A 16,133-nucleotide genomic window follows, 5' to 3' on the forward strand; every position below is an offset into this window, starting at 1 on the left:
TAATTTACATAAATGACCTACCTGACATTATGGACCAAAAGTGTATATTGTTTGCAGATGACATTTCAATAATTTATTCTGACGATCACAAAGAGATAAATTATAACATGACAATTAATAAAAATTTAGAATTAGTATTGACATGGTTTAATGATAATAATCTATCGGCTAATATGACTAAAACAAAATTTATTCAATTTTCAAATTATAAAGCTCGACATACACCTCTTAATGTAACGGACAAATTCCATACTATCGAACAAACACATTACATAAAGTTCCTAGGGTTAAATGTAGATCAAAATTGCAACTGGAAAGCACATTGTGACATGATTACCGGAAAAATAAATAAGTTCGTCTACGCATTAAGAAGACTACGAAAAACAGTGTCCTTTAATGCTGCGCTTACCGCATATTACGGATACGTTACATCTGTGATACGGTATGGAATTATATTCTGGGGCAACTCGACGGACGTGACAAATGTATTCTTGGCACAGAAGAGGTGCATAAGGGCTATGTGCAATATTGGTCCCTTAGAATCTTGTCGACCATTATTCAAAAAGCACCATCTTTTAACACTCACGGGATTATACGTTTTGGAAATTTGTATATTTGTCAAAAAACATAGTGAACTTTTTAAAACCATGAAAGACCACTCTATACTGGGACTAAGAGATCCCACACGTTTAATGATGCCTAACTGCCGTTCAGCACTCTACCAAAAGAATGCAAGTGTAATGTGTGTAAAGATTTTTAACCATATACCAAAACATATAAGGGAACTACCAAAAAATTTAATGCACAAAAAATTAAAAGCGTGGCTTATTAATCACTGTTTATATTCCTTAAACGAATTTTTTAGATTATAATTACCGAAACAAGAAAAATGTTAACCTAGCTTGACAAAATTGACGTAAGAAATCAATTATAATGTAATAGAATGGAATAATCAAATTGTCATATTGCTATATTATAATTTATAATGTAAAATGAACTAATGTAAATAATATATTGCTTAAATAATAACTCACGTGAATTAGTTTAAATTATACAATTTAAATATTTGTATGCCAATTGTTGGCGAATTGTGCGGACGTGAAATTTATTATAACTTTGCTTTGTAACCACAATTCATACAAATAAATCATTTCATTTCATTTCATTTCATTTCATTTCATTTCATTTCAAGGATCTATACTAGGCCCGTTGCTATTTCTAATCTTCATTATTGTAAAACAAGTGATTTTTACAGATATCAACGTCGCAATTAGAAGGTGGCAAACGTTACCATACCCTGATGTTGGCGGAATCGGAGTCGGAAAAGACGAAGTGGGTTGTCGCGTTAAGTGAACTGCATAGGATATTGAAAAGGAACAACTTGCCGGATAAATGTGTAAGTTGTGTTTTATTGTTTCAGATTTAGATATTTTGATGGTAGTTGGTGATGAAGCAACATTATATTTATAGATTTTATGTTTTGATATTGGAACAATTTTAAAGTGTAAAGGGGCTATTGTTTTTGCAATTTTTAATTTGGATAATATTGTAACTTTTATGTATTATATTTATTTTTATATGAAAGTTTTTTACTTTCTTCTTAGTAATGGGAATTGTCATTTCCAATAATTTTTGAGGTGTTGCGCATGCGCAGGTGTAAAACACGGCTGCGTTTCTGGGTGTATGTTAATTTGTATTGCAGGTGTACAGCGCGGGCTGCACTGTTAGTTATGTAATTATTACTGTTTCTGATGTGTTTGTATTGTTTTGCGCAGTTGTATAGCACGACCTCATTTTGGCTGTATGTTGCTATAGTTCTTGTTAATGTGTATTGTTTATTGCAGGTGTACAGCGCCGCGGCACTGCTGGACGCGTCCTCGTGGGCCGGCGTGCGCGGCGTGCAGTGCGCGTGCGTGGTGGAGCGCGGCCGGCTGTGCCTGGGCGGGGACTTCGGGCTCGCGCTGCTCGACCTGGAGCGCCGCGAGCTGCTGCCGCGCCGCAGCCACGCGCCCGTCGCGCGCGCGCTCTACGTGCCCAGCGAGCACCTGCTCGGTGAGCAAGTGCAACGTGCAAGTGTAAAAGCGAGCACGCTGCTCGACCTGCAGCGGTCACACGGATTGCATTTATAGAACGTGGTCGCACATTATATCGTGATTATGGAACGTGGTCACACAATGTCGTGATTATGGAACGTGGTCACACATAATATCGTATTTATAGAACGTGGTCGCATTGGTAGTGAATCTGGAGCATGGTCACATAGGTCGTGAATCTGGAACACGGTCATATAGAATGTTGTTTTTATTGAACACAATCACACAGATTATATTATATACACTAACGAACATGCTTCTAGAATAGATACTTGCATACAAAATGCTTAAAACATTTGAAAAAGATTAAATATTACCCATCTGTCGCGCCCACGGTACGAAATAATGCGTATCATCTCACGATAGAATATTTATAATGTTTTTTTTAATATTATTTTCCACAGTGGTGATAGCTGGTCGGGGGAGGCACGTGCGGCTCGTACCGATACGGGCATTGGAATGTCCTGAAGCCGAAAGTGTGAAACTTGCAGAAGCGAAAGGAGCCGTGGATGTAGCGGTGGGGGAACTGGGCGGGTCTGCTTACGGATTCGCGGTCGTGTGTAAACGGCAGGTTAGTGCAGTTAATATATTTATTTATTTTATTTGATTTGCCAACAGATGTACATAATGTGTTATAATATACAGGGTGTCCCACTTTCGGTAAACTAAGCGCAAAGGGACTTGTAGTTTTGCATACGCTGAGTACGTAAAAAATACTTATAAAATTCCAGACGCATTTTTTTTTTCAAATAAAATTTTTCAATGCATGCAATGCATTTTTCGTTATTAACGGTTAATTAACCGTTAATAACCGGGGGCGGGGGGAGGTTGCGCGCCGGCAGCATGAGATGATGAAAGGTTATCGTTTTTAGGCTATTCATTTCATAATTATTATGTTGCAATGATTAAAGAATCTATTTTAATCAATATGTATAGTAGGTAGGTATCAGTCGTTTATGTTATGTTATTTATTATAAGTATAGGTTTGTATTATGAATATTTTAGATACTTAAATTGTGTTTAGTTTACGTTAAGTGACTTACAAAAAAAGAAAACACAGTACCATTTTTATAGGTCGCAGTCGGATAACTAACCGTTATTTACCGCACTTTATGGGTAGCTAACCAAAAATTTAGTTAAATAACGGTAGCTAACGGGTTTTTTACAACTATATGTACACCCCTAAAAAGCAACCCGCCCAACTTGGCCACCCGCACGTGAGCTATCGTTTAAGATTATGTTCTCATAGACAAAATGCTCACATTAGCAAAGCGATATATGCCGGCTGCGCGAAGCTAGAGAAGAATACATGGATTTTAAGGAAAAATTTAGCAAAAAATTTTTCACGTAATTTTGTTATTTGAGTATATTTTACGTGATCAGTGTATGCAAAACTACAAGTCCCTTCGCGCTTAGTATACCGAAAGTGGGACACCCTGTATAAATATAAAAGATCTAACAGAACGCATCGGTTTCTTTTGCGAACAAGATAACCGACAATTTGATTCTTAAACTTAATAACTTTATATTCCAAAATTTAACTTACCATTACTTTTTTTGAGACGTGATTCTGTTCAATTGTGTTCTTCTCTCTATCTTCTAATATTATTTACTAGTTTACCGCCCGCGGCTTCACCCGCTTTGTCTAAACCTAATAAATTATATGTATACTAAAACCTGCCCCTTGAATCACTCTTATCTATTAAAAAAAACCGCATCAAAATCCGCTGCGTAGTTTTAAAGATTTAAGTATACATAGGGACATAGGGACAGAGAAAGCGACTTTGTTTTTATACTATGTAGTGATATGGAACCATGGAAAATGTTAAATGTCATAATTTCTGTATTTCAATGTCATTTCACTACATAGTATAAAACAAAGTCGCTTTCCCTGTCCCTATGTCCCTATGTCCCTTTGTACACTTAAATCTTTGAAACTACCCAACGGATTTTGATGCGGTTTTTTTTAATAGATAGAGTGATTCAAGAGGAAGGTTTATATGTATAATAACATCCATTAAATAGTGGAGAAGTACTGTTATTTTTGAGGTTTCTAATGTGATGTCGTAAAAAATTACATTTCTTCCGCTTACATTGCAAACGCAGGCTGAACCCTACGAGTTTTATCAAAATAATGTACTAAGTATTATACACATTGAAAAGGTCTACAGAAAAGTCCGCGATGGTATATGTAATAAAACTAGGAAGACATTTTGGAATAGACTAACTTTATTAATTCATTTCACAGACAGTGTGACCAGTTTATGCTCATAGATAATAAATGCTATTTTGTTACAACAGATACAACAGAACTTATTTCTAACACCCTCTCTTAACAAAATACTCTGACAAAAATTACATCTTTTGCTACAATAACTAAACGTTACAAATGCTTCAACAATAAAAACAATCAATTGAAAAACTACATATTTATTTTAATTAACTTCCCCTATTCCCATTTGTTCTATGAATTTATAATGTTTATTAACACAAAGTGACTTAGTAAATACATCTGCTGGCATAGAAGAAGTTTCTAAATAGTTAATTTTAATTTGGTTATTATCAACACATTCTCTAGCAAAATGATGGCGTACATCAATATGCTTAGTACGTTTGTGAAACATTGGATTAGAAGCCAATTTTAAAGAACTTTGACTGTCAGTGTACAAGTCCAAAGGTTTATTTTTATTACATATATTAAGTTCTAACATTAAATTTTTTAAATAAATGGCCTCTTTGCAAGCCTCTGCAAGTGCCATATACTCGGCCTCTGTACTAGATAAGGCAATCTGTCCTTTGCTTTCGAGACTCATAACTTATTACACAACCTGATAATACAAAACAATATCCTGTGTAAGACCTTCTATCAATGTTACAAGATGCCCAGTCAGCATCAACAAAACCAATTAAATCAGTTTCAGTTTTCTTAAAAATTAATCCAAAATGTTTAGTTTTTTGCAAATATCTTAATAATCTTTTCAAATGTTTCCAATGTGTTCCATTAAAACATGTGTTATATTGACTTAGAAAGCTAACACTATAAGAAATATCTGGCCTTGTTAGAACCGCAAGATACATCAGTGAACCAATAAGTTGTTGATAAGGATAAGAGTTATTACAACTGTCGTTTACAGCTTTTTCTAATTTAAGATTCAATTCCATTGGAGTATTTGAAATTTTGCAATTAATCATATTAAATTTATTTAAAATATTATCAATAAATTGCTGTTGGTCCAAAGTTACACAATCTTTTTGAACTTTTACATTCATGCCTAGACAATTTTTTATTTGACCTAAATCTTTAATCTTGAAATCTGCTTCTAATACACTTCTTAACTTTTTGTAAGAATTTACACAGTTATAAAAAACAAAAAAAATCATCAACAAATATAGCTACATAAATCTTTACATTATCATGACATTTAATAAATAAACAGGGTTCATATTTAGACTTCTTGAAACCTAACTTTAACAAACTAGATTCCACTTTCATGTACCAAGCTCTAGCCGACTGTTTAAGTCCATATATAGCCTTTTTTAATTTTAAAACTTTATTATCGCAATTTATGAAATTAGAATATTCTGGTATTTCCATAAATACACATTCATCAATATTACCATTTAAAAAAGCTGTTGGTACATCCAAGTGATTCATTTTTAAATTTTGTTTAACACTTAAAGCAAAAAGTAGTCTTAAAGTAGAATAACGCAATACAGGTGAAAAAGTTTCATTATAATCCATACCTTTAATCTGGGAGAAGCCCTTAGCTACTAGTCGAGCTCTGTACCGCACTTTACCACTATTATCACATTTTTTCTTAAACACCCATTTACACTGCACTATTCTATCAGCTTCACTCCTGTCTACAAATGTCCATGCTTCATTGTCACTGAAAGCTTTCAATTCATCCATCATCGCTTGTCTCCACTGTTCCTGATCTGGTCCATTCATCGCAGATTCATAACTCAGTTCTTCATAAGTTTCCAGGTTTTCCAGAATACATAGATTGGTCATACCATATCTTTCTACTGGCTTTCTCTCACGTTTCCTAACTTGCTGTACCTGAACTTTTTCATCTATGACAGAGTCTTCATCGGCTACTGATTGATAAGAATCATCTTGGGATGTGGATGTATCATTAACATAAGTTGGGTCATTAGGATTTGAGACTAGGCTATCTGATGAACATTCTTCTTCTTCTAAGTTTTCATTGTTCTCTAACTTTTCTTCACTATTATTTACTACTACCTGAGCTTTGTCTGATTCTGTCTTCTCCATGACTATGACATCTCTGCTCGTAGTGATCTTTCTAGTTTTTGGGTTATACAATCTGTATCCTTTAACATTATCTGAATATCCAACTAATATCAATTTATCAGCCTTTTTATCCCATTTTTGTCTTTGTGCTTTGGGAACATGTGTCATTACCTTACTGCCAAAAATTCTAACATTGCTTAGGTCTGGTTTCTCACCTGTCCACCTCTCAAATGGGGTCATCATGCCTAAACTGGCGGCTGGTGTCCTATTCTTTAAGTATACTGCAGTATTAACTGCTTCACCCCAAAAACTTTTGTCAAGGTCAGCTTCAAACAACAAGCATCTTGCTCGTTCAACTATAGTTCTGTTGAACCTTTCTGAGAGTCCATTCTGCTCCGGAGTGTGAGGATTGGTCTTCTGATGAACTATACCGACTTGTTTCAAGTAATTCTCCATCTCATGTGAGCAAAATTCACCTCCATTGTCGGTTCTCAGCTTCTTTATCTTGTTTCCTGTTTGATTCTCAACTAAACCTCGAAATTCTTTGAAATGCTGAAACACCTGGTTCTTTTCCTTCAAGAAGTAGACAAAAGTCATTCTGCTGGCATCATCCACAAACAGAAGAAAATACTTTGAATTACCAATTGACTTGGTCTCCATCGGCCCGCACAAATCTGAGTGTACTACATCCAGTAGGTTTTCACTTCTATGGTTGGCTGATGGGAAGGGTAGACGTGACTGTTTCCCCTCACAGCACACTTCACAATTCTGTATCTGAATGTCAGCTTTCTCTTCAAAAGAAACACCTATCACAGCACCTTCATTCATTTTTTGTAAGGACTTACTGTTTACATGTCCTAACCTCTTATGCCAGGTTGACATTGCCGATAATGAATTCTCTAATTTTCTTGTGTTTAACTTGTACACGCCATTAATCAAATCTGCTGTACCAATAAGCTTATTCACTTGATTGTATATTAAACAGACATCCTTTTTGAACACAACTCTATTGCCATTAACTATAAGTTGGCTTACTGACAATAAGTTTGTCGTGAGCTTCGGTATGTACAATACATTCTTCACAATCACATTGTACTGAGAATTATTCACGCATGTCGTTATCTGTGTTTCACCAACACTTACTACAGGCACCGTCGTTTGATTTGCCACTACGATTTCTCTGTTATCGTGCACCGGTCGTGGTTGGAGTAAACATTTCTGATTCGACGTCATGTGCGCGCTTGCGCCCGAATCGACGTACCAGTCTTCTGTGCTATAACAACCGTTGAAAAACGCCGCACTAAAAGCATTTACTTGTTTATTTGCTTTTAATTCTGGACACTTGCTTTTGTAGTGACCTATTTTCTTGCAATTATAACACTTTATTTGTTTACTGCTGGTTGAAGCGTCATTGTATGACATTGACGTTGACGTTGATTTTTGCTTGCGGTTAGTGTTGCTACTTTTTCCCCGCTGATGTTTTGACAAAAAAGCAGTATCCGCTCCAGTTGTACCAACCTCCGAACACATATCAAGTAATTTTGTTTTTATGACGTCAGCGCTAATGGCGATTCCGGAATGTTCTATAGCCATTATCATCGGTGAATATTTTTCTGGGAGTCCAGCCAAAAGTAGCGATCCAATCCACTCGTCTGTGATTTCGAAACCAGTCCCCTTCAATTTCTGTGCTGTATCCACCACTTGAGATACATACGATGTCATAGTTTCACAGTTATCGAGACGTATTGAAATTAATGTTCGAAGCAAACTTATTTTTCGTTGATATCCCGAGTCATCAAATAACTGTTTCAACTTTTTCCATACACCGCCCACTGTAGTCTCACTCTTGATATGCACATATAATGAACAGTCTATCGTCATCACAAGTTTCGCTTTGGCTTTCTTCATCTCATTTTCACTGATGGCCGCCGGCACGTTTTCAATGTCAATGCCTTCCAGCAACAGAAAATTACTTGCCGCGAACGCCCAATCATCGTAATTTTCGCGTCCTTTTAACTTAGGCACATTTACTAAATAGCCTGACATCGACATTATTACTTTTACACGATAAAACTACTAGAAAAACTCGCAAATATGTGACTGGGTCCATAACCTAATAAAACTAGGAAGACATTTTGGAATAGACTAACTTTATTAATTCATTTCACAGACAGTGTGACCAGTTTATGCTCATAGATAATAAATGCTATTTTGTTACAACAGATACAACAGAACTTATTTCTAACAATATGTCTATCTCTTATGGATAACCCACAATAACTTTTTTTTGTCATTTACTTTTTACGACAAATAATGGCTAATTTTCGATGCGATTTTAACCAATACAGCATTAATCCTTAACCAATTAAATACCTTCAATACATTGTTCATTTAATATAGATCTATATGGCCCTTTACACCGTATGATTTAAGTGAATATTTTCGAAGATATTACAGATTTAAAAATTGCGGGACGTAGCGTTTGCGGCGGTACCGGCCGGCCGCCCGGCTATCTATTTTATACCCGTGCGAAGCCGGATCGGGCCGCTATGTTTTTATAAACAACGTTCACAGTTTTTCTGTAGTGTATTTAGTATCAGCATTGCACCCGTGCGAAGCCGGGGCGGGTCGCTAGTATTTAATAAAACTAACCTTTTATTTGACAAGTTTTTAACCCTTGTAATACACAGAACTCATGGGTGGTTCTCGTATACGAGATAACCCGTACGGCCGCGCGACGATACCGCGTGGCCGAACTACGAGCCGCCGCGCCCGTACTAAGTGTGCAATTGTGCCGCGGAAGGCTTATACTCGGCTACCGTGGGGGGCTGGTTGCACACACACTGCGTGCGGACTTGGATAGACCGGCTGTTTGTGAGTATACACAACACACACACACACACTTAGGTAATTTTATAAAAAATCATAGACACACAAAGACGCACATACATGCGTGTATATACACGTGTACGTGCACGTACATATATACACATATACGCACATATACGTAAGTCGTGAGAAAGTAGAGGCAGTGTGACGTGCACATGCACACTGCAAGTGATTTTGACTCGCCGTATTATCTGTGATGGGCATCGAGTTAGGCACACGTATGCTTTGTCATTGCCGGCGGCCGTGCCGCCGGCATTTGCATCTTTTATCTGCGGCACGTGTGGCTTTTGGTTGTTGGCGGCAGTTTGCTTGCGGTTTCGATACGAAGGGGCAGCCGCCGGTTTACCGGCGGCTGCCATGTGTGGATGCGTCATAAAAGATACTGGCTGCGAAATATAACATAACAAAAAATAAATTACTTGTAATTCACATGTAATGCGCACGTAGCAGTTATATACGCACGCACGTACGTACGTGTATACGTACGTGCTTGCGTGTGTGCAGTACGCATATTGTTTGTGACGTGTTTTCAAGTGTATATTTACGTGTTGTTGTTGTTGTGCGCAGCGCTGGTGCACCCCGAGAACCAGGTGAGCGTGTTCCTGTCGCACTCGGGTGCGCGGCCGCTGTGCGCGCGGCCCGCGGGCGCGGACTGGCTGCTCGTGTTCGCGGCGCTCGCGCTGTACGTGGACCGCGCCGGCCTGCGGGCGCGCGACGCGGAGCTCATGTACACGGCGCACCCGCTGCACCACGGTGCGTGCCCACACACACACACACACACAGTACACACCCCACACACACACAGCACACACCCCGCACACACACCCCGCACACACCCCGCACACATACACCCCGCACACACCCCGCGGCCCGCACACACACACCCAGCACGCACACACCCACTAGCTGCGCCTCGCGGTTTCACCCGCGTGGCTCCGCTCCTTTTGGTCTTATCGTAATGATATATAGCCTATAGCCTCGATACATGAGCTATCTAACACCGAAATAATTTTTCAAATCGGACCAGTAGATCCTGTGATTAGCGCATTCAAACAAACTCTTCAACTTTACAATATTAGTATAGATACAATACAATCCTTTATTTAACACACACATACACAAGAGAAAAATAATAATATGTACATGTTTCTGGAACACGGTCACACAGATCATGCTTCTGGAACACGGTCATACAGATGAACATGATTCTGAATCACGGTCACTCAGATTATGTTTCTGGAACACGGTCACAAAGACGATGCTATCGAAGCATACAACTTTATCATTTTTATCTACTACAATTATTTGTTTAATTTAAAAATAAACTTAACACATTAACACAAAAAATATAACAAAATTCTAGAAGAATTACCGATCTATTTACGCAAGAATTACAAATCACAAATTCATTATTATTAACTTTAAATCTTTCAGCGGTGAACGACACTCACCTGTTGATATTTACCGCGTCACATATAGACGTATACGACATCGAGACGGGTGAATGGGTGCAGACTATTAATATACGTAAGTTTTTTTTTAATAATATTAAATTATTAGACTAGGAATCTCTTGGTAAATAGTCTTACAATTACGGTACATAACAATTCTAGACGTTATATCTACCACATTTTTTTGCAATCAATCAAAAATTATTTTGATTTCTATATTTATTTTTAAGCTATTGCATAGCTTCTATCGCGGGCCTTGAGCGCGGGGACCGAATCCAGAAATTTAGTAACGAAAAACCTCACGCTCCCCACTCCGACGGGCTCGGAGGTATGGCTTGAAGGCATAGCATGCAATATCTTACCGCGGCAGTCCCCGAGTGACACACGTCTTTTTATTTATATTTTTTGTTTGTTTTAATTCTAGACGTTATATCTACCACATTTTTTGCAATCAATCAAAAATTATTTTGATTTCCATATTTATTTTGTAATATTATTATCGTTTTCAGCGAACGCCCGTCCCCTGGACGAGGGTGGGTGGGTGTGTGCGGTGGGCGGGGGCGGAGGCGCCGCTTTTCCCTTTTCCAACGAGGCTTCGCCCTACTTGGTGTATCTGAGGCCCTTGTTGACACGTGAGTCACTTTTGTATGTTGGGAATAGTGACGGACCCAGTGTGGTGCCTTGGGGGACACCCTATGGAAATGAGTGTTTAAATGTACTGGCTGGACATTTTTTTTGAAGGAGAAGTACTTAAAATAATGGAGATAAAATTTTGCCCAAGGAAAATATTCATTAATTTTCTAAAAGAATTAGAATTGCATTTTAAAATTTGCCAAAATTTACTTATGTCTAAGAAACAATTCTACCCTGGGTAACCCGTGATTCCTACCCTGGGTAACCCGTGATTCTATTTTGTTTAGCTAGAAAATTAAACACGTATATACTGCGATTATTAACGAATTTTTACAACAAATATAAACATTGGTGTCAAGAAAAAATTAATACGCATAACGTGTTTTAAATTAACTGTTGGATAATTTCAGAGGGCCCGTTGAACGTGGAAACAGCGACATACGGAACGAACAAGCGAAGGTTTTCTGTTAGAGAACAGTCGCAACAAGCTATCGAGGCTCATAATAGATTGTGAGTAGATTTTGTGTTCTATTTTGTCTTTTATGCAAAGCTTATATTTATTCTTATAAAATCAAATTTTCATTTGGCAAGTAATCAGTCCCCTCGTCCCGCTGTCCCCGCGTATATTTGGCGCAGTCGGATTGTATAATCCGCCGTATTACATTACGGCTAGCTGTTTTAATATGCCGAAAATTCGTCTTTTTCCAAAATTCTACAAAAATACGGTCGCAAGCCGACGATTTCATTGATATTCCATTGAGGATAGTATACCGAAGGTAGGACACCCTATTTACGATTGATAGAACATAATGTTTATCTTTTACAATTTTTATGCGACAGGCTTTGCATCGATAGACGGTCTGTCCTGTTTTTAGCGCCGGTGCTCTGTTTGATTGCACTTTACATATTGATGTCTTATTATGCCGTCCGTTAGCGCATAGCTCAGTATAGTGCACTATCTGACAAAGCCATAATTGTTCCTCTTTATGACGGTACAGTATGATTCAAACTTAATGGCGGCTAGGAACATCGAACGATCTGATGCGCAGATAACAATTTTAGATATTATCGGAACGTTAACCCATTGAGCCCCGAACGGCCTGATCGGTCCACGACACAATAGATTTTCTATTGTGTCTGTGATTCCGGGGCCTGAGTTATTAAGGGTCGGATACCTGCGCGCTCGTGAACTTGCAGCTAATTTCCGAACCGCTATGAAGTTTAAATCGAACTGTACTTTACATATTGGCGACATAGCACGGCATACATTATCGTATAGCTCACCATAGCTAACTATCTAACCAACCCCTCACCACCACAGATCGGAGCGTCGTTCCCGCCTTATCTCAGCGCCGACGAACTTCGCGCATGTATCGCACATGGGGCCGGGCGACGGGATCCGCTCGCAGCGGCTGCTCGACCTGCCCACCACTGTGGAGACTGCCGACGATACCGACCATGATGCCCATCAGGTACATACACACACGCACATGGGGCCGGGCGACGGGATCCGCTCGCAGCGGCTGCTCGACCTGCCCACCACTGTGGAGACTGCCGACGATACCGACCATGATGCCCATCAGGTACATACACACACGCACATGGGGCCGGGCGACGGGATCCGCTCGCAGCGGCTGCTCGACCTGCCCACCACTGTGGAGACTGCCGACGATACCGACCATGATGCCCATCAGGTACATACACACACGCACATGGGGCCGGGCGACGGGATCCGCTCGCAGCGGCTGCTCGACCTGCCCACCACTGTGGAGACTGCCGACGATACCGACCATGATGCCCATCAGGTACATACACACACGCACATGGGGCCGGGCGACGGGATCCGCTCGCAGCGGCTGCTCGACCTGCCCACCACTGTGGAGACTGCCGACGATACCGACCATGATGCCCATCAGGTACATACACACACGCACATGGGGCCGGGCGACGGGATCCGCTCGCAGCGGCTGCTCGACCTGCCCACCACTGTGGAGACTGCCGACGATACCGACCATGATGCCCATCAGGTACATACACACACGCACATGGGGCCGGGCGACGGGATCCGCTCGCAGCGGCTGCTCGACCTGCCCACCACTGTGGAGACTGCCGACGATACCGACCATGATGCCCATCAGGTACATACACACACGCACATGGGGCCGGGCGACGGGATCCGCTCGCAGCGGCTGCTCGACCTGCCCACCACTGTGGAGACTGCCGACGATACCGACCATGATGCCCATCAGGTACATACACACACGCACATGGGGCCGGGCGACGGGATCCGCTCGCAGCGGCTGCTCGACCTGCCCACCACTGTGGAGACTGCCGACGATACCGACCATGATGCCCATCAGGTACATACACACACGCACATGGGGCCGGGCGACGGGATCCGCTCGCAGCGGCTGCTCGACCTGCCCACCACTGTGGAGACTGCCGACGATACCGACCATGATGCCCATCAGGTACATACACACACGCACATGGGGCCGGGCGACGGGATCCGCTCGCAGCGGCTGCTCGACCTGCCCACCACTGTGGAGACTGCCGACGATACCGACCATGATGCCCATCAGGTACATACACACACGCACATGGGGCCGGGCGACGGGATCCGCTCGCAGCGGCTGCTCGACCTGCCCACCACTGTGGAGACTGCCGACGATACCGACCATGATGCCCATCAGGTACATACACACACGCACATGGGGCCGGGCGACGGGATCCGCTCGCAGCGGCTGCTCGACCTGCCCACCACTGTGGAGACTGCCGACGATACCGACCATGATGCCCATCAGGTACATACACACACGCACATGGGGCCGGGCGACGGGATCCGCTCGCAGCGGCTGCTCGACCTGCCCACCACTGTGGAGACTGCCGACGATACCGACCATGATGCCCATCAGGTACATACACACACGCACATGGGGCCGGGCGACGGGATCCGCTCGCAGCGGCTGCTCGACCTGCCCACCACTGTGGAGACTGCCGACGATACCGACCATGATGCCCATCAGGTACATACACACACGCACATGGGGCCGGGCGACGGGATCCGCTCGCAGCGGCTGCTCGACCTGCCCACCACTGTGGAGACTGCCGACGATACCGACCATGATGCCCATCAGGTACATACACACACGCACATGGGGCCGGGCGACGGGATCCGCTCGCAGCGGCTGCTCGACCTGCCCACCACTGTGGAGACTGCCGACGATACCGACCATGATGCCCATCAGGTACATACACACACGCACATGGGGCCGGGCGACGGGATCCGCTCGCAGCGGCTGCTCGACCTGCCCACCACTGTGGAGACTGCCGACGATACCGACCATGATGCCCATCAGGTACATACACACACGCACATGGGGCCGGGCGACGGGATCCGCTCGCAGCGGCTGCTCGACCTGCCCACCACTGTGGAGACTGCCGACGATACCGACCATGATGCCCATCAGGTACATACACACACGCACATGGGGCCGGGCGACGGGATCCGCTCGCAGCGGCTGCTCGACCTGCCCACCACTGTGGAGACTGCCGACGATACCGACCATGATGCCCATCAGGTACATACACACACGCACATGGGGCCGGGCGACGGGATCCGCTCGCAGCGGCTGCTCGACCTGCCCACCACTGTGGAGACTGCCGACGATACCGACCATGATGCCCATCAGGTACATACACACACGCACATGGGGCCGGGCGACGGGATCCGCTCGCAGCGGCTGCTCGACCTGCCCACCACTGTGGAGACTGCCGACGATACCGACCATGATGCCCATCAGGTACATACACACACGCACATGGGGCCGGGCGACGGGATCCGCTCGCAGCGGCTGCTCGACCTGCCCACCACTGTGGAGACTGCCGACGATACCGACCATGATGCCCATCAGGTACATACACACACGCACATGGGGCCGGGCGACGGGATCCGCTCGCAGCGGCTGCTCGACCTGCCCACCACTGTGGAGACTGCCGACGATACCGACCATGATGCCCATCAGGTGGGATAGTAATAATTATATATGTTACCGGAAATGTGTGAAATCAAGGAATTGTATACAAATCCTAGGAAATGTGTACAATTCCGATACCATAGACCACCCGGCATAGATGCCGAGATTAGTATTTTTCCAAAATTCTACAAAAAGACGGTCGCGAGCCGACGGATCCCCACTTCGTGGGGCTCCTATTTCTGTGTACATTTAAAAAACACGAACCTAACCTAACCCACCCCCTTATCCAAACCAAAAATTTCTGATTACGAATTTTCGGCATATTACAAAATGCCGGCAGTTTGTAATACGGCGGATTATACAATCCGACTGCGACATACATACCCCTCGTCCCGCGTACCTTCCAATATCTTAGATATTTTACATTTCCGATTGCTATTTAGGAAATGTATAGATTTCCTAGGAAATGTGTATAAAATAATTTATTTCACACATTGCCGTGCCATTTTAGGAATTACATACATTTCCTAGGAATTTTATACAATGACGGATTACATACATTTCCGTTAACATATACACTATACAGGCTATTAGTGATAACACCAACTATTTTTTTTAACTAACAGCTTATTTGTCTATAAAAGACCGGCAAAGATGGGCGGTGGTGCCCACCTGCCCCTTTGCTTACTCTGACATAAAAAAAAACATCGTTACACACCAGTGATTTGATTTCACTTATAAAGTAAATTCTGAAACTAAAGGACTGGTTTCGAGAACTATTATGTCTACACTAACATCTAGTATAACTGTCACAGGCAAATTGTATTATTTC

The 16,133-nt window shown here is 42.4% G+C and overlaps 1 protein-coding gene across 1 annotated transcript in view; it reads left to right on the forward strand.

Annotated features, from left to right (window-relative positions):
- Window positions 1-16,133, forward strand: part of gek (serine/threonine-protein kinase gek) — a 76,691-nt gene that overhangs the window by 52,898 nt on the left and 7,660 nt on the right. Inside the window, exons 35-43 of the mRNA XM_089711830.1 lie at window positions 1,256-1,396; window positions 1,845-2,052; window positions 2,498-2,664; window positions 9,042-9,225; window positions 9,808-9,993; window positions 10,675-10,767; window positions 11,201-11,323; window positions 11,735-11,834; window positions 12,646-15,238. Of these exons, the coding sequence (XP_089567956.1) occupies window positions 1,256-1,396; window positions 1,845-2,052; window positions 2,498-2,664; window positions 9,042-9,225; window positions 9,808-9,993; window positions 10,675-10,767; window positions 11,201-11,323; window positions 11,735-11,834; window positions 12,646-15,238 (3,795 nt within the window). The remainder of the gene's footprint in view (window positions 1-1,255; window positions 1,397-1,844; window positions 2,053-2,497; window positions 2,665-9,041; window positions 9,226-9,807; window positions 9,994-10,674; window positions 10,768-11,200; window positions 11,324-11,734; window positions 11,835-12,645; window positions 15,239-16,133) is intronic.

The sequence above is a fragment of the Colias philodice genome, chromosome 27 (assembly GCF_061535455.1).
Source record: "Colias philodice isolate Cphi_HAF_F1 chromosome 27, ilColPhil1 Martin Lab GWU primary, whole genome shotgun sequence".
Lineage (NCBI taxonomy): Eukaryota > Metazoa > Arthropoda > Insecta > Lepidoptera > Pieridae > Colias > Colias philodice.